The sequence below is a fragment of the Lepidochelys kempii genome, chromosome 22 (assembly GCF_965140265.1).
Source record: "Lepidochelys kempii isolate rLepKem1 chromosome 22, rLepKem1.hap2, whole genome shotgun sequence".
Taxonomy (NCBI): domain Eukaryota; kingdom Metazoa; phylum Chordata; order Testudines; family Cheloniidae; genus Lepidochelys; species Lepidochelys kempii.
This window is the reverse complement of record NC_133277.1, coordinates 11,677,256-11,703,563: the sequence shown is the minus strand read 5'-3', so window position 1 is coordinate 11,703,563 and position 26,308 is coordinate 11,677,256. Positions and strand designations below refer to the sequence as shown.

Genomic DNA, 26,308 nt, shown 5'->3' with positions numbered 1-26,308 from the left:
TTATTGGGCTGCCAGCGATGCAGCTACAGAAAAAAATCTACCTATCCAACCGTGGATCAACAAATGCAGGCAAATTGAATTACACTGTATAATCCACCAGATCCACCTTTTTGTCTAATTTTTTTTATCAGTTCATTTTTTGTTTTATGACATAACCATACAAGCATTTTCTCTTCCCATGAGTTAAGGTATTTGACAAAGTATCAGATGATCTAGGAGTCTCTTCTGCCACTGACCTACTGTGTAATCTTTGGCAAATCACTTAACCCTTGTATCTATCAGTTGTCTGGTGTGCAAAAGAGGGATAATTTTCTGCTTCTTGCCATGGAGGAGATTTGGGGAGAACCGGTCGCAAAGGTTTTTGAGAATCTCTGCTGAAAGATGCTACAGAAATACAAAGTACTATTATTATTCTACCCAGAGCCTGCTTTATGGGACGGGATGGTAGTCACGACAGCAATGACACAAAATAGCATAGTATCAGTGCAGCTTAGCTAAATACATCCGGAAAACACTTCCCTTTCCCCAAACACACTCAGTGCCTTGGGAGTCCTCACAGCCAGATAATAACCATAACATTGCAAGCCAGCCTAAATATTACCCCCTATTGGGACACAGCTTCAAAAGCCCAGTTCCCAACACCTCAAAGTTAGGAGACATTTCTGATCCATATCTGAATGTTGAATTTTGTGGCTTTAGCACAGGGGTGGCCAACCTGAGCCTCAGAAGGAGCCAGAATTTACCAGTGTACATTGCCAAAGAGCCACAGTAATACGTCAGCAACTCCCCCCATTAGCTCCCCAGCCCTGCTCCCAGTGCCTCCCACCCACTGGCAGCCCCGCTGATCAGCGCCTCCCCCTCCCTCCCTGCACTTCCCGATCAGCTGTTTTGTGGCATGCAGGAGGCTCGGGGGGAGGGGGGGGGAAAGGCGGAGGACCGAGGGCACGGCAGGCTCAGGGGAGGGCGTGGGTAGGGGTGGAGTGGGGGCAGGGCCTGTGGCAGAGCCAGGGTTGAGCAGTGAGCACCCCCTCTCCCCCCCGCCCCCGGCACATTGGAAAGTTGACGCCTGTAGCTCCAGCCCTGGAGTCGGTGCCTAGACAAAGAGCCGCATATTAACTTCTTAAGAGCCGCATGTGGCTCCAGAGCCCCAGGTTGGCCACCCCTGCTATAGAATCTACAAGAATCTACCTCTTGTCTGCCCACCTCCTCCAAGTAGGGAGTAACTAGGTGCATCACCCATTTAGTCCTGCTCACCCAGGCTTAAGGTCTTTATAGGCCATCACTCTTAGTCCCCTTCATGAGCATGCGATCCAACATCTAATCTAGCACTCAGAGATTCTTTAGACTTTCCCACAGATTCACTTCATTTCTACTGCAGGGTAGCGCTAGTGTTTTCTGTTTCTTTTTTGTATGTTGTTAAAAAGACCACCACCACCACCAAGACAAGCCCAGGAATGCAAGAACAGAATGAAATGGCACCCTCCATCCACTTACTGTACTTGAAGGCAGGTCAGGATCCATGTTGGAACTAGGTCCTGGGTCTAGCTACAAATTAACAAGACCTCTCTGATTTAAAAAAAAATCTATTTATTTGGGAAGTTTTAACAGGTTTACAAATCATCAGAGACAAAAGGATAATTGTTACAACAGTGAACTTTTGGCTAGAGAAACACTATACAGTGATATTAGAGCTATCAGATAGGGTGCCAAGGTTATGCTATGGCTGTCTAATAGAATGCAGTATGAGAGACTGACCTGCTTTTTTTACAAAAAGAAATGGGTTTTAAATAATTTCCAGTGCTCATTGTAATCGATCATGTGACTGTTGGCATTTACTTGACATGACTGTTCCCATTTTATTTTTATTTTTGCCAGAGCAAGTATCTCACCTGAGTCAGTAGGTATGTTAGGAGCATAGCAATTGCTATTCCATCCCTCAATGATAGTGTCCCCCAATGAGAGGCGCAAAGATGGAATATTCACAGAAATATACTAAGCTGAAATAGGGTGACCAGATACCAAGGGTGACAAATCGGTATGGGAGGTGGGGGGTAACAGGCATCTATACAAGACAAAGCCCCAAATATTGGGACTGTCCCAAGAATATTGGGACATCTGGACAGCCTAAGCTGAAAAGAAAGACACACATACACGGGAAGCATTCAGACACGATGGCGACAGGTGCGATATTGAAGAGAATTGAGGGTACCTATTAATCATGGAGAACACAAATTTTGGACTAAGACTGAAAGGAACAGTCTGCTGAGTTAGTTTGATCTGCTTTCCCACCAGCAGGCAACTCTCCTGCATCTGAGCTGGTGTTTTTAAAGATCATTATCACACTTTGATAAGTAGGTCACTAAGGGTACAGCTACATTGCAGTAAAAGATGCATGGCACAGCCACAGCTGGCCCAGATCAGCGGACTTGGGCTCAAGCTGCAGGGCTATAAAATGGCTGTGGAGATGTTCGGGCTTGGGCTGGAGCCCAGGCTCTGAAACCCTGCATGGGGTGTGTGTCTCAGAGCCCAGATTCTAGCCCGAGCCTGAAAGCTGACACCGCAATTTTTAGCCCTGCAGCCTGAGACCTGTGAGCCTGAGTCAATTGACCTGGGCTCTGAGACCCAGTCCCGCAGGGTTTTTTTATTGCAGTGTAGACGTTTCATCAGTCACGGAAGAGGAAGTCCAGTGGTGCAGAGATGCACTTGAGTGTGAATGGGACTCTCAGTGCTGACTATCAAAATCTGAAAAATCTGGTTTGAAAAATCAAAGTTTGTACCGGGATTTTAAGCACTGAAGAACCTGAGAGTTTTCAACCTCAATGCCAGCGGTTGAAAATTCAGCCCGTTTGGTGTGGAGGCCTCTGTCCCAGACTCAGAATGTCATCACTGAAAACAAAGTGGAAGATGAGGAGCTCTCTCTTCCATGCAATAGCAGAATCAATCAGTTTAGCATGCTGGGCCATTATGGTAATAAGCTAAGAGAAGACACAGCTTCAGCATTTCTCTCTTGGTGTATTTGCCCTGAAAATATAAAAAGCACAAATCATAGCAAGTCCTACGGAGTTCCCTTTTGTTTGGAGGCTTTCAAATTGCTGCTCACCATAAAGCCTTCTGCCTAAAAGAATTACAGACACTTTTTTCCCCCGTGGCTCCATTTTTCAAGGATTTTGCCTCTGTCGCTTGGACTGTTACAGCTATCTAGGATTTTACAAGCTGTAAAGGTCAGGGAAACACATTTTCAACAATGCAGGGACATCTCCGTATAGCCACAGGAGAGCTGGATGCACTGTGCTGTGTTTCAGCTTATGATTATTCCAGTATTGCTTTCAATACTGGAGTAGTGGTTTGAGCACAAAGGTGGGAGGCTGGAGATCTGGGGCGAACTCCTTGCCGTCCTGAAGTCAATGGGAGTTTTGCCATGTCCTCTCCCTCGCTCTGATGACCTTGGGCAAGTCACTTAATTTGTCTGCGATTCAGTGTCTCCTGCTGTAAAATGGGGCTAATAGTTATTTACCTCCCAGGGATGCTGTGCGGAATAGGCTGGGCTTTCCAAAGCAGGCTGAACTACCAACTCCCACTTAAGAGCCAAGAGGAGTTGGGTGACTTTCTCCCTTAAACCCCTTTAAGACGCCAGACTTTGTTGATTGACACTTCTCCAGCACTTTGAGAAAGAGGCCACAGAAGGGTGAACTGTCTTGTTTTGAGCAGATCCTTTATTGCATACAGACTTGACTCTCAGTGTCCTGCCTGCAGCCAAATCCTGCCCCCCACTGCACCTGTGCAAGTGAGTCATTTTTTACCCTCACAGATGCCTCCTAGGAGGGGGTCACTACAAATACCCCCTCACTGATACAGCTTTCTTTAAGCTAAGTTAACTGGCCAGCTTCTTCCCTTTAACTGCTGATTTCAGTTTTTATAATACGAGAGTTTTTCTTTGTTGGCTTGCTCGTTTTCTCTTTTGTTCTTTTTTGCTGCATTTCCCCCCTCATCTAAAGTGCCTCCTTTGGAAGGATCCTATAATGGGGAAGGTGACCAGATCTCATTTCCCCCCTTCTCTCTGATTCTTGACCCCAACAGTAGGTCAACCTACAATTCCACTAAGGATGCACGAGTCTGGTTTCATTCACACCACTGTAAATGTTACCATCACGCTGAAGTCAATGGAACTATATTGGGTTTACACGAGTATATTAATGCACTGGGCCAGATTCACAGCTGGTGTAAATCAGCATAGCTCCATTGACTTCAAAGGTTTTACATCCTCATAAGAGTCTCTCTTCCCCCATGTCCCTTTCTAGAGCAACCAGTCTTTAGCTAAGGGCACAAGTCGATTTCATCATTGAATTCAATGGGGCTACAATGGCTTACATCTGCTGAGGATCGGGTCCAATCATGTTTAGACGTTTCCCTCCTGTTTAAGGAACAACAATGTTGGCAGCAATATGATTATGTTCATCCATTATGTACAAATATCTGATGCTAAACCAAGGAGGGAGAGAAAATATTTAAGGTGGTCCAAAGGGATGTAATTATGAATAATCGGAGGTACCTAAGAGACACAGGATAATGTCATTCCATTACTCTTCGTTAAGAAAAGGAAAAAATAGGCTAAATATCAGGAGAATTTTCCTAATGGCAAGAGCTGTTAGATTGCAGAACAGTCTCCCCAAGGAAGTGCTGAGAGTCTCCTTGCATAAGTCCAGCTGTCCTAAGAACAGCTCTGTAGAGATTCTTTTATATCTTACTGCAAATCTCTCTATGGGTCTGATCCAAAGTCCACTGAAGTCAAAGGGAGCCTTTCAATTGACGTCAATGGGCTTTGGAACAGGCTCACTAATTAAAGCATAAGAAAGGACAAATATCAATTAAGTCAAAATGTGACACCAGCAGGGATTTTAATAAAATTTCTCTAATTTTAAAAAAGGGCCATTTTATTTCAGCTTTTAGACAAAACAGTGCATGCACTGAATTTTCAATGCAGTTACATCATGGCACTCTGATTGCATCTGGTTACCACATGTTATTGGCTGCAGTGTAACTTGATGCAACTCAATACAGCATGTGGCATACCGTGATTTATTGCAATTTAAATGATAAAGCCCCCAAGAATGTTCAGTCAATTGGATTACTCCATTGACTGAATGTTCAGATGTCTATTTTTAGAAGAGACATGTCAGCTTGTGCAATGGAATATTTGATGGACTGATCCATTGGTACCGGAGGGGGAATCTCCCTCATCACATAATACTGCTTCATATTACTTCCTGGGTTTATATTCTTGTGTTATGTGCTGAGCCGGACATGGTAGGAAATCCTGTTCCACTGAAATCCAGTAAAATCCTGCATCTCAAGTATCAGCCCAGGTCACTCCAAGCAGTTTCTTCCCCAGTGGTAAAGTGATAAGTTTGGATGTAGATATACTGTGTATTAGAATATGTAGGCACTTTGAATGACTCACTGCCCACCCACCTTGTAATGTTTAGTAAGTAACCAAGAGTCGGGCTGGTCAGGAGAAGGCACAGAGGTTTTAACAAATGCCGGAGCATGCAGCTCAGCCCGAGTTTGCTCAGGATCCTGGAAATTGCCCTTGGAATGCTCCAAGATTTAATACAAGCGTTACCCAGTCATGCTCCCAGTAACAGGACATTTTCTCCCTGCACTGTAGCTCCCCTACTCATGATCCAATCCCTATCCTTAAACACGCATGGCAGCCCTTGAGGGTTAAACAATCGATACATTTAAGAACCACTGTGAAGTACTGAACATTGGCTTGCGGTTTACAGTCTTTGGAGGATGCCACATCCCATCCAAAATCACCTGTTGAAGGTGGGATCATCTTTCCACGAGCCCCCCAGATGGTTACCTGCTGCATTCAGACTCTTCATACTGCTTCCATCAAAGAGAGTCAGACACAAGGCATGCAAGGTAGTGGTGGAAAGTAGATTCACTTCCCCACTGGACAACCAATAAACATGGAATTAGGAAAAGAGTGACATTGTCTTACTCGTATCCTACTTCTCCCAGTAACCTCCAGGATCTGTGAGCAAAGAGCCAGCAAATCTGTGAAGCAAAATTTGCACTGTATGGGATACATGTGGCAAAAGTCAGCCCCGCATTTGATCCATTATAGATTGGGTTTCGCTCTCTTCAGGCCAGATTGTGGCCTATGACTATAAGAGAAATTGGTCTATAGGACTGATCTCAGAAGTTCAGATCTAGATCTTCCCCTAAAGTTGAAAGGGAGTTGAAGCCTATATTTTGTTTTAAATGAATTTTACAGAGATGGGCCAGCGATGAGAAGTGTTTATCCAGATTAAAACCAAAATTTGCCCAGTACTCAGGAAGTGCTGGGATTCCAGTTACATCCATCTTATAGACATGGTCTTGGGCCCATAAATTAAAATTTAGATCCCAAACATGGGAAGGGATTTGGATCTGGTGTTCTAGAAAGACAGACACACAGGAAGTGGAAAACACTTTTCTTCTTGTTTTGTTTTTGGATTCGAATTATTTAAAAACTAGCCACAAAACAAAAATAACCATGAAACACTGAAACAATTCATGAGTAACACTGCACAACAGTCAAAGCTTTGGGCGTCGTTATGCTGGGTTGCTTAGCATAGCATATGCCAAAGGGGGAAAGTTCCAAACTCAACGCCAATAAGGAAGGCTAATTCCACTCTTTCTGATGGATGCAGCTGGATCTCTGTATAAACAATTACTAGCTTGAGTCTCAGTTACTCTGTTCTTGAGCATGGGGTAGAGATACAGCATGGGAGCAAAGGTAGCTTTAAATCACCTTTGGATTCCCTGTATTCTGGAGAGGTACAGGTGCCTGTTTGTCCTTGTTGAAGTTACAGCAGCCCAGAGCCATCTTTCACCCCATTTCCCAAGACCCTCTATGGGCCCTGGCAGGCAGAGAATAACCATAGAGCAGGACAGTCAATGCACCCCTGCAAGGGATGCTGAGAGCAGGACACGCATGGAGCTCTTACATCAGTTCTGCATCAGGTGGAGAGGCTCCTTGCAGTGTGTGTAGTTTCAGGAAGCCATTTATGCCTTGTAGTAATTTAGAATAGTCATTTTGCCTCTTGAGAAAGCCTGCTGCTACTGCAGTCAATGGAAAAGCTCTAGAGTGTTTCTCTGACTATAATGTGACTCCATGGATAGACTCATGGTTTTCTTTTCTCTGCTACTCCATGTCAGGCATCATGTGGCATCTGTAACGTGGTATTCAGTGGGAGGGAGCCAGCTGCACCGTTACCAGCCACACACAGTAAAATACAGTCTGAGACGGTAATGAAACTTTCTGCCTGGCTTTTTGCTTTCAAACTTGGAAATCTAACATCGCGTGGCTCAAACATTGCCTTTTTCCCCACAACTCCCTACATGACATAGTGCGATTTCATGGTCAATATCACCTGTCTCTTTTGCTCTCAGATGATCCCTGTTTATTTCCAATTTCAGCATTAAACATGGTCTTTAAGCTCATCTAGAACTCAGGGACAGCTGGGTATATTAACATATACAATATCATAAGAACGTAAGAACAGACATCCTGGGTCAGACCAATGGTCCATCTATCCCAGTATCTGGTCTTCCAACAGTGGTCAACACCAGATACTTCAGAGGGAATGAACAGAACAGGACAATTATTGAGTGATTCATCCCCTGACATTCAGCCCCCTCCTGGCAATGAAAGGTTTAGGCACACCCAAAGCACGGGCTTGCATCCCTGACCATCTTGGCTATTAGCCGTTGATGGACCTATTTTCCCTTAATGTACCAAATTTTTTTTTAAACTCAGTTATACTTTTGGTTTTCACAATATCGTCTGGCAATGAGTTCCACAGGTTGATTGTCCACGAATGTTTTACCACTCCGCAGGTAATCTAGGGATATCTACAGGTACTGACACACATGCCATAGTCAGTTATCTTGCATTAGAGCTTGTCAAACATTTTTAATTAAAAAAAAAATTGGATGAAAAAATGCCTTTTTAAATCAACTGAATTTTTTTTATGAGAAAAATGCTGTTTTTGTTGAGAAAATTCAGGCTTTCGTAACAACAGCAACAAAAAAAAACTAAAATGCAAAAATGTTCCAGTTTTCCAAAACTGAATTTTTGAGGGGGTTGGTTTTACAATGAAAACCAGGGAGGAAAATGACAAAAAATAGAAAACTTTTCTCTTTGAATTTTTTTCTGCAAAATAAAATGCATTTCCCAACCACCAATATACGGCATATACCTATATTTTAATCTACCTAAAGTGCCTATCACTATGGTATGTAAGCACAATTTAGATTAGGTTAGCTCAGTTTTCAAATCATATTTCTACCCTAGGTAACATGAATCAGAGTATGGCATTAAAAAACAAACAAACAATGGGACTCTATTCAAGAACCACCAACAATTCTGCTCTCCAGCCCCAATCCCAAGGCCCTGCTACTATCCCAGAAGAACTAGATTTTTTTTGCCAAAATTATTGGCAGTAAAATATTTAATGTTGGCATTTAAATTGGTGTCATTATGTTTCAGAGTTCTTCACTGAGATGACTGAGGATATTTCACACCTGTCTGATCTATTGTTTGTCCATTTATCTGCAGAAAACCGTGCATCAGTTCCAGATTTTAAAAGTCATCTTTGCAACCATAACAGCTAAAAACATGAAATAAATGAAAGCTTAAAATCTGCAGAAACTGATACAATGACCAGAGGAATCCAAGGTGTTCCTGAGGACTGTCCCAAGGTGACCCTTACTGGCAAAACCCAAAATTGTTCCCGAGAGAAGAACGTCATAAAATAGATTAGCTGTCATGAATATCTGCCATTACACTTTCAAAGTAGTTAAAGCAAATAGAAATAATGAACAGTGAGTACAAAAATAACCTTTTAATTTGATACTTAGCAGTTTCCAGAATTGCTTTCCAATTGTTTGACATCTTAATCATGAAGATACGTGCACAGAACTTAGTCCAAAATCTCAGCGATCAATGTGAGGGATGAAGTCACAAACTCTGAAATGGCCAAACTTTTCAATGTAGGCAAATCCTCAGCTGGTGTAAATCAGCCTAATACTATTGAAAGCTACAGAATTGTGACAGCTGAAGATCTGATCCCTGGACTTCTGATGAAGGTTTTGGGCTGAAGCATGTCAGTGGCTTTTGAATCAGACTAGTTACTAGGTTGGCTTGAGACCTTTTTAAGCCATTGTATGAAATGAAGTAACTTGAATAGTGAACTGCAGTGAACTATTCTGTGGCTTCAAAACCTTCACTGAGTCTTGGGCTGTGTTTCAAAGTAGGTTATATCGTCAATGGTACTCCTGGTGTGGGACAAAGGATGGGAAGCCAGCAACTTTTGAGTTCCCATCCTGGCTCTCACAATGAAACTCTTAGCCCGAGACACGTGACTTTATTTTTATTTCTACAGCATCATGGGTGTACCTGGACCATTAGGGGCAAATACCACCAGACACACTTCCTGCCCCGATGAGCTTCCAATCTTGGTAGAGGGTGACTCATTTCCAGTGAGGGTTAAAAATGGTCCTGGAAGCCATAGGCTATGTAATTGCTGTGGTCAGGAGATAAAAATTCACCCTTTTGCAGAGGGCCAGCCCAAGATCTTTGCAGCACTAAGTCCCATTTTGAGGTGTATGGGCCTCGTGTTCTGCTCAATGGGTGACTTTCACACATGTAGCATTGAATGTAAACAAAAAAAGAAATTTGATGTCAGGGAAAAATTACAGAAACAAAGATGAGTGTTCATCATATATTGCATCAATTTCTAAGATGCTCCAGGCAAAGGAAGGCTTATTGAACATCCAGCTATTTGTTCTTGTCTTGACCAGCAAGTTTCTGGTTTTATACCATTGCATCAGTGCTTTCTGGGAAATGGATTAAATCTAGCTCCAAACATTCTCTTAGCATAAAAAAAAAAAGTCCACTGGAACAGGATTAAAGTCAGCAGGATCAAAGCTGCCAGCAGATCAGTTCTTGTTTTACTGTCTTAACATCTGGTTTTACTATCACTGGGTCAAAATCATACCCTGATGCAATTCCATTGACTAAAATAGTTACACCAGAGATGGATTTGGCCCATTGTATGTGTGGCTTTCTACTACAATCATTGTCCATTTACCAGAGAAAAATATGGGGCTATGAAGATGGTGATGTCTAATCTGATGAAAGGAACATAAGAAATCAGGAATGTATCAAGAAGAAAAAATCATTGAGTATATTTCAGTGACCAGTCTATTTATTAGCCACATGCTTTTTTGCTGTTACTTTACCAGTGGAAAACCCAACTGATCCTCAAGATCGAGCATAGCTGCACAAGCAACATCCAAGCCTTCAAGAATAAATGGTCTGATGATTGTTTTTACCACTGAGCTTTTCAACGTTTTTCCCTTCTGTTTTAATGGAAGAAGAGGACAGCCAGAGACTGTGCAAAAGACATTTGAGCTGTGAAAATCAGGGGCAGAATCCTACAAAATGAAAAGAATGGACAAGGTACCAACTGAATAAAAAGTGGAGGAGGAAGAAAAAAAAATCCCAGAAACAAAGCCCTCAAATATTATTCTGCTAATGGCGATGGGGCCAGATTATAATATGAATCACATGTGGAATCAAATGTGGAATAACTCCACTGACTATAGAAGAGTAGAACCAAATTTAAAGCAGTGTGAGACCAGGATGTGGCGCAAGGTGCAGGCTTCAGATACCAAAGCTTTCATTCTCCTCCTATTTAGTCATCTCATTTCTCCTGATCCCTGGCCCTTCACCTCACTGGAGAGAGATAGCAAAACAAAAAAGGCCTAGATGTAACCATATTATAAAGGATTAATTTAAAGAACAGAATAGAATTTGCGGGTGAAAACCCGGCCCTGCTGAAGTGAATGAGAGTTTTGCCTTTGAATAGAGCCAGGATTTCACTCAGTGTGTATACAGCACTTTTCATACTCAAGAGAGCTCCAGAACTTTATAGATCTGTGAGTTAGGCCTTGATTCTGCAAGGATTTACAAAAGTGCGTTGTCCCATTGAGTTCAACTGAACTATTCATGTTAAGCACAAACATAAATCTTTGCAGGGTCAGGACCTCGGATACGACTTCTTTAAGGAACAATCTCCACTGCAACTTTATCTGAAGTCAGTGGGGTCTCTGCTGGGTCACAACTAGTCCCCCTGGCTAGTGCAGACAGGACCTTAGTGACTGTAAATGCAGTTCAGGCTCCCAGAAGTAGCTCACCTAGCTTTGAGCATTAGAGGCTGTTTTCCTGAGAGAGGTGATGCTGAGTAGGAGATTGGAGTTATTCCTTTTCCTTGTCTCAACAAGTGCCACTAGGCATTATGAGTTGATGGAGGGGCTGACTATTTCTCAATCGCTGTTTTTGCCATAACTTAGTACGTTCTTCGGAGATGTGTAGGGAAAGGTCTGCAAAGCAAAATATGAGAAACAAAGATACATTAGATAAGTGATTGTAGCTTTTGTTGCATCCAGAGACGCAACATGAGCTAATGGGTTAAGCAAAGTACCAGGTATGAAAAGATTGGGTTCGGGTTCCAGCTCTGCCAGTCTAGTTACTTATGTCAAACTCTTCAAAAGTGACAACTGCTTTTAGGTGCCCAGCTTGAGACACTAAGGGTCTGATTATCAGAGGTGCTGAGCACCCACAGTGCCCCTTGACTTGGTTGGTTTGGAATGACAGGTGCTCAGCCCTTCTGAAAAGGATTTTGGGAGTCAGGCACCCAAAAGTAGAGGCACCCAAGGCCAGGGGACATTTACACCTAGATTCAGCCACCCTTGCTCATTACAACAGTACCCCACTCTTAGAAAAGTCCCATCGGCTTCTGGAGTGGTAAGGTCTTCATGCTAGTGAGGGGATCAGAATCTTGAAATGTGGGCTTAATTTCTCTGTGCCTAATTTTCCTCATTTGTAAATAGGAGATAAGAACAGTTATTTACTGGCCCCTCAAGGGATTTGTGCGGCTTGATTCAGTAAAGTTCATAAAGTGCTTTGAGATCCCCCGGTGGAACATGCTGCAGAAGTGCAAAGGGTTATTACTAAATTATGATGTATGAGCCATGGTCTTCCATGAGTAATACCCTTCTGTATTACCACTGGCTGGTTATTATTCCATGTGGTGTTGTCCGGTGTACGTGTAAAGCCAAGCCTTGCTAGCATGCTGCAGGTGAGGACAGAATATGTTTCATAATATTTTGTCCTCAGAAGCTGGAGTAATGAATTAGTTCCTGCAATATTGTTGTTTCTCCTTGTTTGTGTATTAAATCCAAAGAGAAATAAAAAAAAAAAGGCTTCACACAAATCGTGCCAAAGGAACTTAACTTCTCCTTGGACATCTGTCCCTGAGCAGCAGAAAGGACCTTGGATTTAATAGCTCAACTGAAAGATGAGTATGGCAAACTCTTCCTGCTGAGTGACCTACAGTGCCACTAGTTAAGTGCCAAGCCCCAGAGTGAAGTTGGCTCAACGTGACATCCCTTTTCTCTTGCACAGAGCTCCACTGACTTCACACCCCACGATTCTGATGGGGCTCCATGCAATCATAATGAGCCACTCACATGGACTTCCTGCAGTGTCAGTGCCTTATTTGGCAACTGGAATGTGGGCAAAATTCATCTCTGGAACAGGGGGAAAACTGGTGCAATTAACATATTTCCTTGCTGATTCAGGTTATGTCCCATGACTTTAGAAACACCGTGGATTTGGCCTCTTTCAAAAGGGGCATTAGACACCCACCAAATGCTTTTGGAACAACACAACAGCATATTTGCATGGTTTTATTGGTTTTGATCTTGCTTTGTTTTTAACAGATCTATTTGTATGTTCGGGACAGACACCGAACACTTTGGCATAAATATGCCAAACCAATAAAGAGCCAAAATGTCTTCAAGTTGGCCTCCCTTTGTCCAAATGTGTTTTGAGCATAAAAATTCTATCTGCAGGCCCAGGTGCCACCATACTCAAAAGGTGTGCACAGATGCCTCTACACATGAGCCAATGGACTCTGAGAATCATGCCCAAAATGTACAGTACTTTCTGGAATGATCTACAGCATTGTATTCTCTAGAGATGGCAGCTAATACAAATTCAAATAGACTAAACAAGATATTCTATGGGCTATCAGCAGGAGAGAGTAATTTTTAACACAGCCTCCTCTCAATTATGCCCATGCAGCCTCAGTGAAGTGAAAATGGAGTAGATGGGTATAACTGAAGGCAAATTTTGATCAAATTTTTTTCTAATGTACATATGTGAGGTTCCCCAAATATTAGCCTCTCTCTCCCGTCCCTCTTTCATTTTAACTTTCCCGTGGATCCCAACACTGTAACAACCTATCGTCTTGTGGGGGACTAGATGCTGTGAAGGCCAGATAAGGCCCTAGGGGATGACCAAATGAGACAAACACAAATGGATAACTGGTTTGCAGATTCACCATTTACTGGATTCCTTGGGAATAATACTTGTATACTCAGCAAGTTCAGACATGGAACAAGTGCACACACACGGTAGCCAAATTTTCCTCCCCCGCCATATTCTGAACAAACTCTTGTTCCTAGTGGAGAAGCTGGAGTTTAGGCAAGTCTCAAGCTTCATAGAAAAAGAGCTCACATGAGGGCTGCTTCTCCTGATTGCCAAGCTCTAGAATTTCTGCTGCTTCGTAGCACTTCCTCATTCCTGTGGGTGAAGTGACAGGAGGCACACAGGTCAAGCAAGCAGTATGCTGCACCCTGCGATCATCAGAACACAGCTCTCTGTGGCATGTAGACAATCAGGTCAGCTTCTTGTGGTGGCCAGAAAGAGCTGTTGGGACCTCTCTTCTCCTCTTAGGAGGTGACTAGAATTTTCCTCCTCTTGGGCATATGTAATTTGTCCCATATTCTAAGGTTATGGAGCAGCAACACGTTGCAGCTGGTACAATAGCATCGGTGTTGGTTGGCTGGCTGGCTATTTGGGTTTTTAATTTTTTTACATTAGCAGTCACGGTTTGAGAGGCGGCAGCAAGAAGTTGCTTCTGCCGAGGTCAATCTACCACTTGTTGGATCCAAGCAATTCTTGTTCATTAGCTGTTGCTTGAGGCTCCCCCTTGGTTGCAGGATAGCACAAGAAGCGCTGATTGCACAGCACAGCCGGTGCTGATCCTTTATATGCCTATTTTTTTAAAAAACAGACGATTAAATTAAGTGTGTCAGTGGTGCACTCTGAAGACGCTGCTGTAGATTGTACACCTACCTTGGAGCTCTCTGAGCAGAGCACCGTATAGCACGGACAGAACAGCCAACCCAACAAAATGCTAGGGTGAGAAGTCAGTAGTCAAACCCATCTGACGAGAGTAGATTATACAGTACTGGAATAGCTATAGTAAAATAAAAGCAATTTTAATTTACTGTACATGCAGGACCTCAGTCTTCCATGATCACCTTCATGTTTTGAATCTCTTAAATCAGAGAGAGTAATTGCTCTCCTTGAATATAAATATATATATATTTAAATCAGCCAGCACTCATCTCAGACCAAATACAATAGTCTGAACATGGAGTGAATAGCAACAACAGGATGCAGAACATACAGGAAAGGAGTGTAACGTGCTCATGTAAGTAACATCTATTCTTTCACAACTACAGCCAAATGTGCATTAGAAATGCAACTTGCTATGTTGAATTTACATTCTTGCATACCAGTGACGGTATTCATAAACTGTGCATGTCCAGAGGTGTGGTGTGGCCCAGTGGATGGGGCACTGGCTCAGGAGTCAGGCCAGCTGGGTTCTATACCCTGCCCTGCCAATGACCTGCTATGTATCCTTGAGCAGGTCACCTCTCGGTGCCTCTTTTTTCTCACCCACCCTTTGTCTGTCTTGTCTATTTAGACAGCCAGCCCTTTAGGGCAGGGGCTATCTCATGCTGTGTGTGTGGACAGTGCCTGGCACAACGGGGCTTCAATCTCAGTTTGTGTCTTCAGGCACTACCTTGCTACGTGAAACACAAAGAATTACCAAACGTAGAGCCTGACCCCACAACACTGCCTCATCTCAGTAATCCGTGGAGTCTGTGGGAGTTAGCTCTGCTCGTACATGAAAAGGTTTGGGCTCATAGTAAGAAAAGTAGGCAACACTGCATCTAAACCTCATTATATATACGTATGCCCTCTCCTGTTATTTCAATGGTGAATAGTATACAGACATTTCCTTAAAAGGATAAATGCTTAATTTTCCATCAGACAAAATGATTTTCCAAATATTCCTTTGTTTAGTATAGGAATGAGTCACTTTTACTTACGTAAAATATATAGGCAGTATATGATCAAATGTGAGTCAGCAAATATACTACATAAAACAATGCATATGTATCAGTACTGCAGTATAATTGCATATAATGAATACTATTCGCTGTATCTGATGTCTATTTGCCGAAAAGCGCTACCAGGAGAGATTCCCAATAGCAGCATCAGTGCCTTGGCAGGTGCTCCAGGGTATAGTCTGCTCTTCTGTACAGTAGCCACTGACAGTCTGCCCCTATTGTGCTCATGCTTCGTACACATAGTCTCTGGCTTTTGCTTAAAGACTCATGCGCCTAGAGGAAAAAGTAAGCATTTCCCCACGAGCACAGGTCATTGCAATGTCATTTACCCCAGTGTAAATCTAAATCAATCCCAACTGATCTCAATGGAGTTAGTCCGGATTTTACACCAGTCAAATGCGATCAGAATCTGGCCTCACAACTGGATTCTGAATTAAAACGCATCAGTCTCTCTTCGGGTTGGTAGACATGTTTTTAAAGGTTGGGAAAGCAGAAAATGGGCAAATGAGGTTCCCAATAAGCCACATTAGAAGATCTCAGGCAAACTCCAGCGTACGTGCACAAACCATCAATCCAAGTGAGTCAGCCCCATAATGTTCAGCACAATAATGAATCCTAGCCCAACAATGAATCCTTTTAAGAGATTAGTTAAAACTGAATTGATTTTCTCAATCTGTGATTTTTATCATTGACTAGCCCTGGAAACTCCCGCCGTACATAGTCACTTCCCACAAAGATCTAATCACTTCATGCAGAAAAGGAGCACATTGAAATACAGGCTGATTAAACGTGCACATATTTGTAACCTTCCTGTTATTTTATCAGTTTGAAAAATATTAGCAGCATTGGAAAATATGTGATCTTTGAGTAATGCAGCATGTTATTAGATTTGATTAGATCCATTCTCCTGATGGCTTCTGAAAGATCTTTGTGCTAATTAGTTAAGAATACCACTGAATTATTTAATTATCTTGACTTTTGTGCAATAAAATATGTTGTCATATCACACGCTTTATCTTGCTGTTGCTGTTCATACTTAATGATGCCTTTATAGTTAGTGATTTCCTTTGTTCTCCTCAGTAAGTGGGTTTTGGTGGTGGTAGAAGGGGGGCAGACAGGGAGGGGAAAGAAAAAATCTGGGTTTGAAAATAAAATTTCACATGTGGGAAATTCTTTACGCACTTTCATTTCTTTTTGCAATTCTCTGTGCAATAATCAAAGTGTGTTTCAATGTTGCTACATATAACACGCACACTTACTGCTAATGCACTGGAAAGGTTTTTCAAAGGAACAGGCAATACACTATTGCTTAAAAAATGTAAATCAGCCAGGAATGTGTTTAAAAGGAAAAGGTACATTATGATAATTGCTCTGGCTGGTAGGGTCCTTGTGCATTACTAATTAGCATTTATTGCGGGGATTACTGAAACAATGTGTGTGTTCTCAAGAGTGAAGAAGAACTGGGATGCTCTTTCACTCTGAGCACTGGGGAAAGGCTGGGCAGCGCCAGCAGCCATGTAGTCCAGTTAGGTCAGGAGCATCTCTTCTAGACAATGTCAGCACAAATATTTTCAGAGGTGCGAGATAACGGTTAAAAACTTGTGCCTTTTGTGTTTTGTTTTATAAACTTCATCTGAACCTTTTACTATGATGTTTGCATAGCAGCTTATTTGCAACTAAGCCAATATAAACAGCCACGGGCAGCAAAAAAGAAAAATATCCACAAAACAGTATAAATTATTTGACGACACACCAAGTTAAGTCTTAAAATAAAGAATAGTTTGTTACTTATTCTCTGTATAATGCAGTAGTTTTCAACGTTACTCTGTGTGTGTGTGTGTACACATTATATACCAATGTCCTAACAGTTAGAAGAAGTGAAGTGTGGTCAAAGAGGCCATTCTTTAAAAGGGGAATCAAAAGGTTAATGTTTAAAGTAAACTATAGAAAAATGTTTTATGTCATTTTCAACTGACTTTACATGTTAAATGGCTGCAAAGCAATATAACAGGAGAAAGCCAAGTGGATTTCCACCAAACTGGCATGTTACTGTCAGGCATTTATAATGTGAATAAAGTTTATAATTAGAAATCAACTAGGAATTAATCAATCAGCTAATCAGCACCAGCCATTTAATTGTATGTCATATCATTTGGTAACTAGCCCAATAAATCCCTAAGTGCCCTGGAAGGAATTAGGAATGGAAGGGTAGTAAAATCATTCTCCATTTTTAAAATACAGTATTGTTGCAACCTTTTGTATATTATAGCTCTTGAAATAAATGAGCAACAAGGAAGATTTTTAGGATGGTCCTGGACTTCCCCCCTTTGCCACCACCAAACATCATTTCTTTCAGCTTGGGAAAGCAAGTTCTGCTAAGATTATAAAGAGTTTGAACTCATAGTGCCCAGTCTTGCAGTCCTTACTCAGGCAAAACTCCCAGTTGCAAGATCTGGCCAAATATATTTTGCTGAATTAGCATTTATTGAGGGGAGGGGTTTGCAATATTCTAAATGAGATGCTCATGCTTTTTGCTTTTATTTTTTCATATAGGTATGACAAAGATTAGCTTGGAATGTGTTATGTTAAATTTCATTATAATATATTAGATATGCTTTAATTGAAACTAATCAAGCATTTTCTTTTCTTAGTGCTGGATGCAGTCTCAAACACAGCCTGCTTTATTTACCGCCTCAATTTTTTAATAAAAATCAAGACATTCTGTAATCCATTTTCTCCTCAATTTTGCTATTAACACAAGCTGGTTTTTCGCAGTTTACTTTTCTATACAGTTGTGCTAAGATCTAGACAGGCTGTGTAGTTACCTTTATAATTTTATCAGAGAGAAGATAATCAGAGCTTTCCAGTATATATGCACCCTGGATTTTTGTTTGTTTGTTTGGAGGGTGAAAAAATGCTGCAGGATAGTTTAGCATTGATTTCTATTTGCTTACATGGAAATCACTCTGACTCGATATTTATAAGGTAATTAAGTTTCAATAACATTGCCATCTCTAAAATTGCACACACACAAATCTAACTAAGAAATGCCACTGAACCTGTGTCCCTGGTGCACTGAATTATGAGTTTGCACTGGTAGGTTGGGGTGATGGGAGGTGGGGAGTGCATTATATTTCAGTTATTATTCCCTCCTGTTCTCTCAAGCTTCCTGCCTTCTACGTTCCCCAAAAGCTCCAATTTAGTTCTCTCTCTCTCTTTTTTTTATTTCTGCCAAGCTGGATTTTCACTTTGAGATAAGGCCTTACTTGTTTCGGTTGCACTGTCCCTTTAAAAAGACAGCCCTCTCTAATTGATGTGTCTGGGCTAGTCTAGACTGGTAGTGATTGAACCAACTACCAATTATGTTATTCATTTCACTGAACTTCAGTGATGTGCTTCTGGGAGGGAGGGGTGAGGAACCTGCCTTTGCAGCAGAAGCAACCTTTCTGAAATGTACAATCTTTTGCATGTTTTGTTTCATCTACTTCTCCTCATAATAATAGAGCAGAAATCCTTGTGCACCAATATTAACACAGAGGTGAGAGGAAAGACGGTATATTTCTGCAGAATATATGAAACATGCACTACATGGTATTGTTTCTTACTATAGAACTCAGGGTGTGATACAAATGCATTGAAATCAATAGAAAGACTTCTTTTGAGTTCAGTGGGCTTTGGATCAGGCCCTGTATCACACTGCAACATTGATATACATTCCACACAACTGGATTTGTGATAGAATAATGCTGATTACAGAAACAGGTTCAAAAGAAAACATCTATCTTATCCAGAATACAAATATGAATAATTCCTTTTTTAAAAATTCTCCTTCCAAAGATTATAAGGCATTGTTCACACTGACATGCTTCAGAGGAAATCAACAAAGATATTAAATAGTTATAAGCAAATCATCAACTCTCACAAACAAAATGGTCTCTTCCCTGCCATTTGGAAAATAATGATCGCAAATTGATTAGTAATATATTTTCAAGGAAAGGCAAGGTTTTTCATGTATCCAAGTGTAAAATCAATAGCAGGATAGTACAAAGGTTTGGTAGATGTTCGCATATTACATCTGGATTTAAAAACCAAACAGGTAATGGAAAATAAATATAATCTAGGGGAAAATTTTATATTCATAATTCAATTACAGTACATTTGGAATAGTTTACAATTCAGAATTAAAATGCTATGTTTGATTTTTTTTAAATGGAGCTAAAAGAATCTCTGAAATTGTAGTGTAAAATAAAAAGAAAAAAGCTTTTCTAGTTCAGATAAATATTAAATATTGAGAACTGTCAGACATATCCTAAACTGATATAAGTAGTGAAATATTACACCAATTAATATCTCTTTGTTGCATTGTATTTTAAGTTAAAGCATTTGTATTAAAATATAAAACAAGCATTCAGTGCCATAAAAAGGTACAGTAACGTCATTAAAAATTGCCTTACAGAACAGAAATAAATACAATCACAACCATAATGAATTTTACAACATTAAAAAATGTAATAAAGAAAAAACAGAACTAGGAGTATTTTCACATTTCTGATTTCTACTTCATCTGTCACATGTAGGTTTGATATTAAAACCAGAGAGGTTAAATTCTAAGGACTAAAACGAACTTCAGCGTTTGCTGAGAAGAATAGCATTTTGGAATTATTTATACATATATATTTGACATATATATTTTATTGTTTGGTTTCTTTTAGATCTAACAATTAAAAAATCCAACCCATCTCCCCCCCCTCCTTTTTTTTTTGTCCACAAAGCACATTTCTAAGATGAATCGTTCAGGTTTTAAACTTGGAAGCAAGAGGCATGCTGGGATTTCAGCTGCGATGGTCTGAGGTCAAGCACCAATGTACCGAGCTGTTACAGTTACGCTCTCAGGGTACTGTGTGTTGCTCTCAAGAAAGAAAAAGAGATAGATGCTATATTCACTGGCCTGCAGCAAATCTGTCTCATTATATATATATCTGAAATTGCACATATATATTATACACACACTGATAGCACACATCTAGATCTTTAGGTCCACCGATATACATATTTATGCACAAACATCTGAATCATCTATTTCGGTATCTATACACACACATATCAATATCGATCTATATATACATACACATCTATATCATGTTTATCTATATATACACATATATATATATAATCTATACACATACCTATATGTACATATTTATCACACACATATAATATACACACTCGCAAACACTCATATTTTAATTTGAGATAATATTTTAAGGTAAATGGCCACCAACAAATGGCACCAGTACCCTACAGTCAGCTGATTAGAACTAATGATGAGAGATCCGCTTTACTTAAAAGTTTCTTTTCTTTAAGGGTCTACTAAATGCTCAACAAAAAAAAAAAAAAAAAAAAGAGAAAAAGAAAAAGAAAAAAAAGATGCCAAAGCACAACTCACAGCTCCCAAGAGCCTAACCCGTGGATTTAAAAGCTAAACATCACAAGTTAGGGTCTCAGGGATTGAGAGGGGCGCAACAAACTATTTCTTGCCACAACAAGGATCAAAAAGAAAAGGCAAAGAATGGCAGGCAAATTCACATCAAGGTTCAAGATTATAAAACAGGACACACAGGTGGAAGGAAAGAGACTCTATAGGAACCTCCTCTGTTGAGAGAATACATTCTGTTTAAATAGTTTATATCAAAATTTCAAGCCACGCACAGCAGGATCCTTAAAGCTTTGAACAATGTACTAGAATAAATGAAGTTCTATATATTTAAATGGATAAGGAAAAAAAACAGTCAGGGTGGGGATGGAATTATTTCATTGTTTCAATGAAAAATAATGCTGAAATCATAATAATAATAGACAGGATATCTTTCCAAGTGTCTGGCACAAAGCATGCATAGCATATAGACTAAGCTTTCTTCCCGCCTCCCCATATAAACTTGGGGAGGGGTGAAGGAATAGTACAGTGTTAATAAGAAAATAATTGAGAAACTCACCATTTGGAAGTGGGGAAGGTTCCAGCCTTCAGCAGAAGCAGCAGGAAGAAAAAGCAAGGGGGGCGGGGGGTGGCGGGGAATATATGGATTTCAATGATCCTAGGCTGAATGAGCGATTCCAGAGTATATAGGGAAAGGACTATCACACAGAACAAAGCAACCATACCTCTGCATTTTTTGACAGAAGAAAGGTGTTGGGGGGGGGGGGGAAGGGGAAATATAGGGGGACCCGCTTGCATTTTTAAAAAAACATTTGCCTTAAAAAATTATTTTTCCCTTCAGCAGCTGCTCTCTTTGTTGTCCTCCAACCTCCCCCTTGTTCTCTCTCTTTATGATTCTGCATTTTTTTTTTTTTTTTTTTTTTTTTTGCAAACTGCGGCCCTCTCTTGCTCACTAATACATCAGCTGGGGAGGCGGCAGCCAAGGCCAGTCTAATCAGAGCAAGCTCCAGCCTGTCACTGGGAAAAGAGCTGGGGGGGGGGGGGGGGAGGAGGAGAGAGAGAGACAGGGAGCTGATGAACCCCCCCCCCATTGCCTACTCTGATGCCAGTATTTGAAGGGAAAACCTGGAGAATAATCACCTTACACGCCTGTTGCCAGCGACAAGGATTCCCCACCCCATCGCGAGCACACGGGACGTTTCCAGGATGGCTCCCAGCTGCGGCGGGGGGGGGGGGGGGGCGCAGAGGGCCCGATCCGGCGCTGCCTTTACACCCGGTGCGGTGCGTGACGCCGCTTGGTGCAAAACCCAGCTCCGAGTGGGGCCCTTCTCCCAAGGAATCCCCAGCAACCCGAATCCCACCCGCTCTGGAGTCCCCTTTAGGCCCCAGCAGCGTCGGAAAATGCACCCGGGGGCCCCCTGAGTTTAAAATGCGGAATATTAGCCCTGCGTTTCCCCACGCAGCTGGGAACATTTTTTACGCCTCGGGCGCTGGGTTGGATTTTTCTTCCTCCTCTCTGCAAACCGCCCCCCCCCACCCCCATCCTCCTCCCCCTTTCGTAGAAACAGCCAAGCTCCGGCTGCCTCCAGATCTCCCCCCTTTCACTAGCACCGGTCCGAATAGAAACATCAAGGTTCAGACCCAAGTGCAAGCTAAAGGGACAGGGGATAAGAATCAGCAACAACAATAACCGTTCACTCCGCTCTTTTCTCACCTCCGGAGTCTCCGACCATTCACCAAGGTCCTTCCTCGTCCGGGATCTCAGATCTTTCCTCCGTTTTTCCATCTGGATCAGCCAGTCCCGGCATCATTAAACTATAGTCCTCCTCCTCCTCCTCCTTCTCTCTCTCTCTCTCTTATTGAAAAGGGGGGTTAGTGGTGGTGGTAGGGAGGGAAGTAGACATAGCTGCATGAAGTGGCTGCCTTTTAGAAAGCACATTTAATCTTTACTGGCTCCCCTAGGCTTCAGCAAAGTAGAAGGCAAAAGGAGAGGGAAAGGGGGGGGGGGGAAGAAGAAAAAATCAAGCAAGGGAGGCTGTTGAGGGACAGCAAGCATCAGGCTCAAATCAACGACCAGATGAAATGTACTAGACCACACTGCCCCCTTTCTTCCTCTCGCTGTCTGTCTGTCTGTCTGTCTCTCACTCACTCCTGGAAAGCTTCAGTATCTGGTTACAGACTCTTTTAGATTCTTCACCACCCCCACCCACTTACAACTCCCCTACAGATTCTTTGCATGCCTACTAAAATCTTTAGCAGAATAAGGAATCAATACTCCCCCCTCCCCATACGCACCCTAGCAACCCCCCTTCTTTTAAGCTCTGCTAAGACATTCCCCCCCCACACACACACCCCAAATCACTGATCACATATCCAACGCTGGGGCCAGTCGCACCACTCCTCATTTCCCCTTCCATATCTGGGAGACAGGAGTTGGAAAGAAGGCTTCCCTTCTGCTACCACCCTCTCTCCCCTCTCCCTCCGTGTTGCCGGCAGTGTGCTATCCCCGACTCCCAGCACCGGATACTCTAAAGCATCTCCCTGACTACTAATGAGACCAAAAATACACCGCCGGGTCAGGGAGAAAGGCTAGACACTTATTAGACAAATAATAATAATAAACCCTCCCAGACAGCTAGACACATACATCAGGTATGCCAGCCTCTTTTGGGGGGTGTATCATAGGGGGTGGGGAAACCGTTGGGGTGGGGGGAGTGTACCTAACATCTCTCACTGGATCTGAATCTTAAAAGAATAAAATTAAACACTACTCTCTTGGCTTCTTTTCACCCCCCCTCTCCCCCCCCCCATACTGCAGCCAGCAGCATCTCGTGGAAACAGCAACGCTCTGAAGCCTGCATGAAGGCAGTCAGGCAGACAGACTCTCTGTCTCATGCTTGTGATGACTTCAAAGCCCACAATCTCTCTCTCCCCGCCCGCCTTCCCCAAGTCCCTCCACACCCACCCCTCTCTGCTCAATGGCAGCCTTGCTCTCTCTCTCACACCAGACTATATTTGCAATCGGTGATAATTTACCAGCTATATGCCCTTGGATTTTAAAATGAACTCATCAGTCAGTGGTTCTAATACTGGTACTTACACAGAAACACACCCTCTACTGCAGACATGTTTCTCATTCTCCAAGCATTTCCTCTTCACATGTCCATCAGTTGCATATACACTCCATTGATCAGACTAAATCCCTTGATAATACTAAATAATAATACAGACTGTTAACAACAACAACAACAACAACAAAAGCCAGAGATGATGTCTAAATCTGCATCATTCTCTGAGAAGCGGACCACTGCATTTCCCAGGGATGTGCAACACAATGCAAGAAAGCAGATACTTTCCATTATCGGAGACCCTACACCTAGTCATGCCGCCGGTGGCTAGTAATGCCTTACAAACATGGACCACTTCACTTGTCTAGCCTATGGTGGGTAGCTAGTAAGTGGTAATGCCTGATTTTACATGGATAGCAAAAGGGTCAGATTTTGATGCCATTACTCAGACTGAGTAACACTGTGTCCCAAAAGAGATCACATTGATGTAATAGCATCCTCCACAAGAAGTCCATCTGATTCTAATGGGGCTGGTTGAGGAGCAAGCTGCTATTCTGTGCAAGGATAAGAGAATTTAACCCTAAATAAAATAAAGACACCATCTCATGTATTTAGGATGTGCTCTGCACCAGCACTCAGGGCCAGATTTTTAAAGGTATTTAGACACCTAAAGATGCAGATAGATATTTAGTGGGATTTTCAAATGCACCTAGGCACCTAAGTCCCAATGAAATCAGTCTCTTCTTAATATACAGGAACAGCTATGCCAGAATGCAAACATGCCTTCGTTATAAGCAAGGAATATTTCAAGAGTTTTGGCTTGTTTAATTCCTTATGGCTGGGGGGATTTTTTTGTTTGCCTGAGCTTGTGTGTGAAGGAGGGAGCTGTTGCTGGCTAGCCGGATGCTTTGTGTAGGTCTGGCAGAGAGTGACTACAGAATAAGTGTTCAGGAAGTTGGTGTGGGTGGGGCTGTCCAGAAATCTTTGACTCACTGGGGTACCTCCCTTGAACACAGGAATTAATGATTACTCAAAGCAAACTAGATCATCCCCAGCCTTGGAATAGACTCTCCTTCTGCATGCATGTTAGGCTCACGAGAGTTAAATAAACATGGAAAAGTAACTGTACCACTCTATAGTATGTAACTAAATTATTGGGCACGGCACAGGAACCACTGAGTGATGGCTGAGGTTATGCAGAGCAGACTAGGTGATTATACTGACCTAAAAATCCATGGGCTTGAACCTCTTCTCATTTATAACAGTGTAATCAGTAGAGTTACTCCTGATTCCTCCTTTACACTAGTGTGTGTAAGAGAAGAATCAGGCCCTATGTACCGAAGAATCTAATTTTTGGGAAAAAGCAGACTAGGAGAAAAGAAGCTGTTTTAGCAGCCCATCCTTTGAGACCTATTGGATGATTTGCAGCACTGTAGCAACCTGCATGAATTTAACATCAAAGGAAACTAACACTCCTTTTCTTGTCTGTGCTTTAAAAAAGGAAAAAGAAAAAATGTTTGACATTTTAAAGTTTTGCTGCAAACACATCACTTCTTTATACAATTTAGCCAAATCTATGGAGGATACTTATTTCAAGCAGTTAACACCTGACCCCAATTTCTGTGGGTAATTAGTGAGCTAGATAACCACACAAAGTGGGTAATTATTTAGTACCCAAGGGTACTGTACAAGTGGGTAGTGGCTGGCAATGTTAACAAAAGCACATCTCTAATTATTGTAACTGTACTGGTGATGTTTTAAAAATACAGTTACTACATATAATGATCTGTGATAAATCAGCTAACTATTGTGCTTCCCTTCGCTTAATAGCACAATCTAATCTAGGGCAGGCTGGATGGTAAAGTGAATGAATGCACTCACCTTTGGAAACCTGACTTTGAAATATGCCTCAGTCCCAAGTGAAATCAGACTGGAGACATCAAGTTCACCTGTGCTAGCTGGCAAGACTAGAAGTCTCTGCTCTAGAATGGAGCAGCACTGGAATAACAGGGACTATTCACCAGCAGGTTGGTTAAGATGAACTGAGAAAATTGTTGTAGGGAGAAGCTTGATCACCCCCTTTTGACACTGTGCCTTAGGGCCTGATTCTCATTTAGCCATTTTGACCATGTTGCAGAATCTTTCCATAGAACAAATGTTCCCCAATCATATTTTAACATGGTTGAGTCTTGCTTGTTGCAGGTGAGTCAAAACTCTTTGAAAGTCATGTTAATGAACCACATTACAGCTGTGATTTGGTAATATGGTTAAAAGAGTCAAACTCTTGTTATATCATCACCCATCCAAAAAAAAGCATACCTCAACATCATTTTCCAGTGGGAATAATGTATTTTTTTCACCACTGTCCCCTAAGTCAAAAATGACTAGTGGGATTTTGCACAATTCTAGGGGGCAGGGAATTACCTTCAGGCAGAGAACAAACATGGAAAATTTCAACCTGAAAAGTGAACATTTTGGAATA

The 26,308-nt window shown here is 41.9% G+C and overlaps 1 protein-coding gene across 11 annotated transcripts in view; it reads right to left on the bottom strand.

Annotated features, from left to right (window-relative positions):
* Window positions 1–26,308, bottom strand: part of LOC140901775 (uncharacterized) — a 296,321-nt gene that overhangs the window by 237,092 nt on the left and 32,921 nt on the right. For 3 of the 11 annotated variants that reach the window (XR_012155964.1, XR_012155965.1, XR_012155969.1), the window contains exons 1-2: window positions 22,473–22,892; window positions 21,318–21,343 (exon numbers count right to left, since the gene is read on the bottom strand). The exons of 1 other annotated variant lie outside the window; for it this stretch is intronic. Coding sequence is in view for 3 of the 10 variants with exons in the window: in XM_073321257.1 (XP_073177358.1) it covers window positions 21,318–21,343; window positions 22,473–22,544 (98 nt within the window). In the remaining 7 variants the exon portion in view is untranslated. Of the gene's footprint in view, window positions 1–21,317; window positions 21,344–22,472; window positions 22,893–23,110; window positions 23,229–26,308 lie in introns of those variants that run through there. 7 more of the 11 variants (XM_073321257.1, XM_073321259.1, XM_073321260.1 and 4 more) reach the window with 7 other exon arrangements.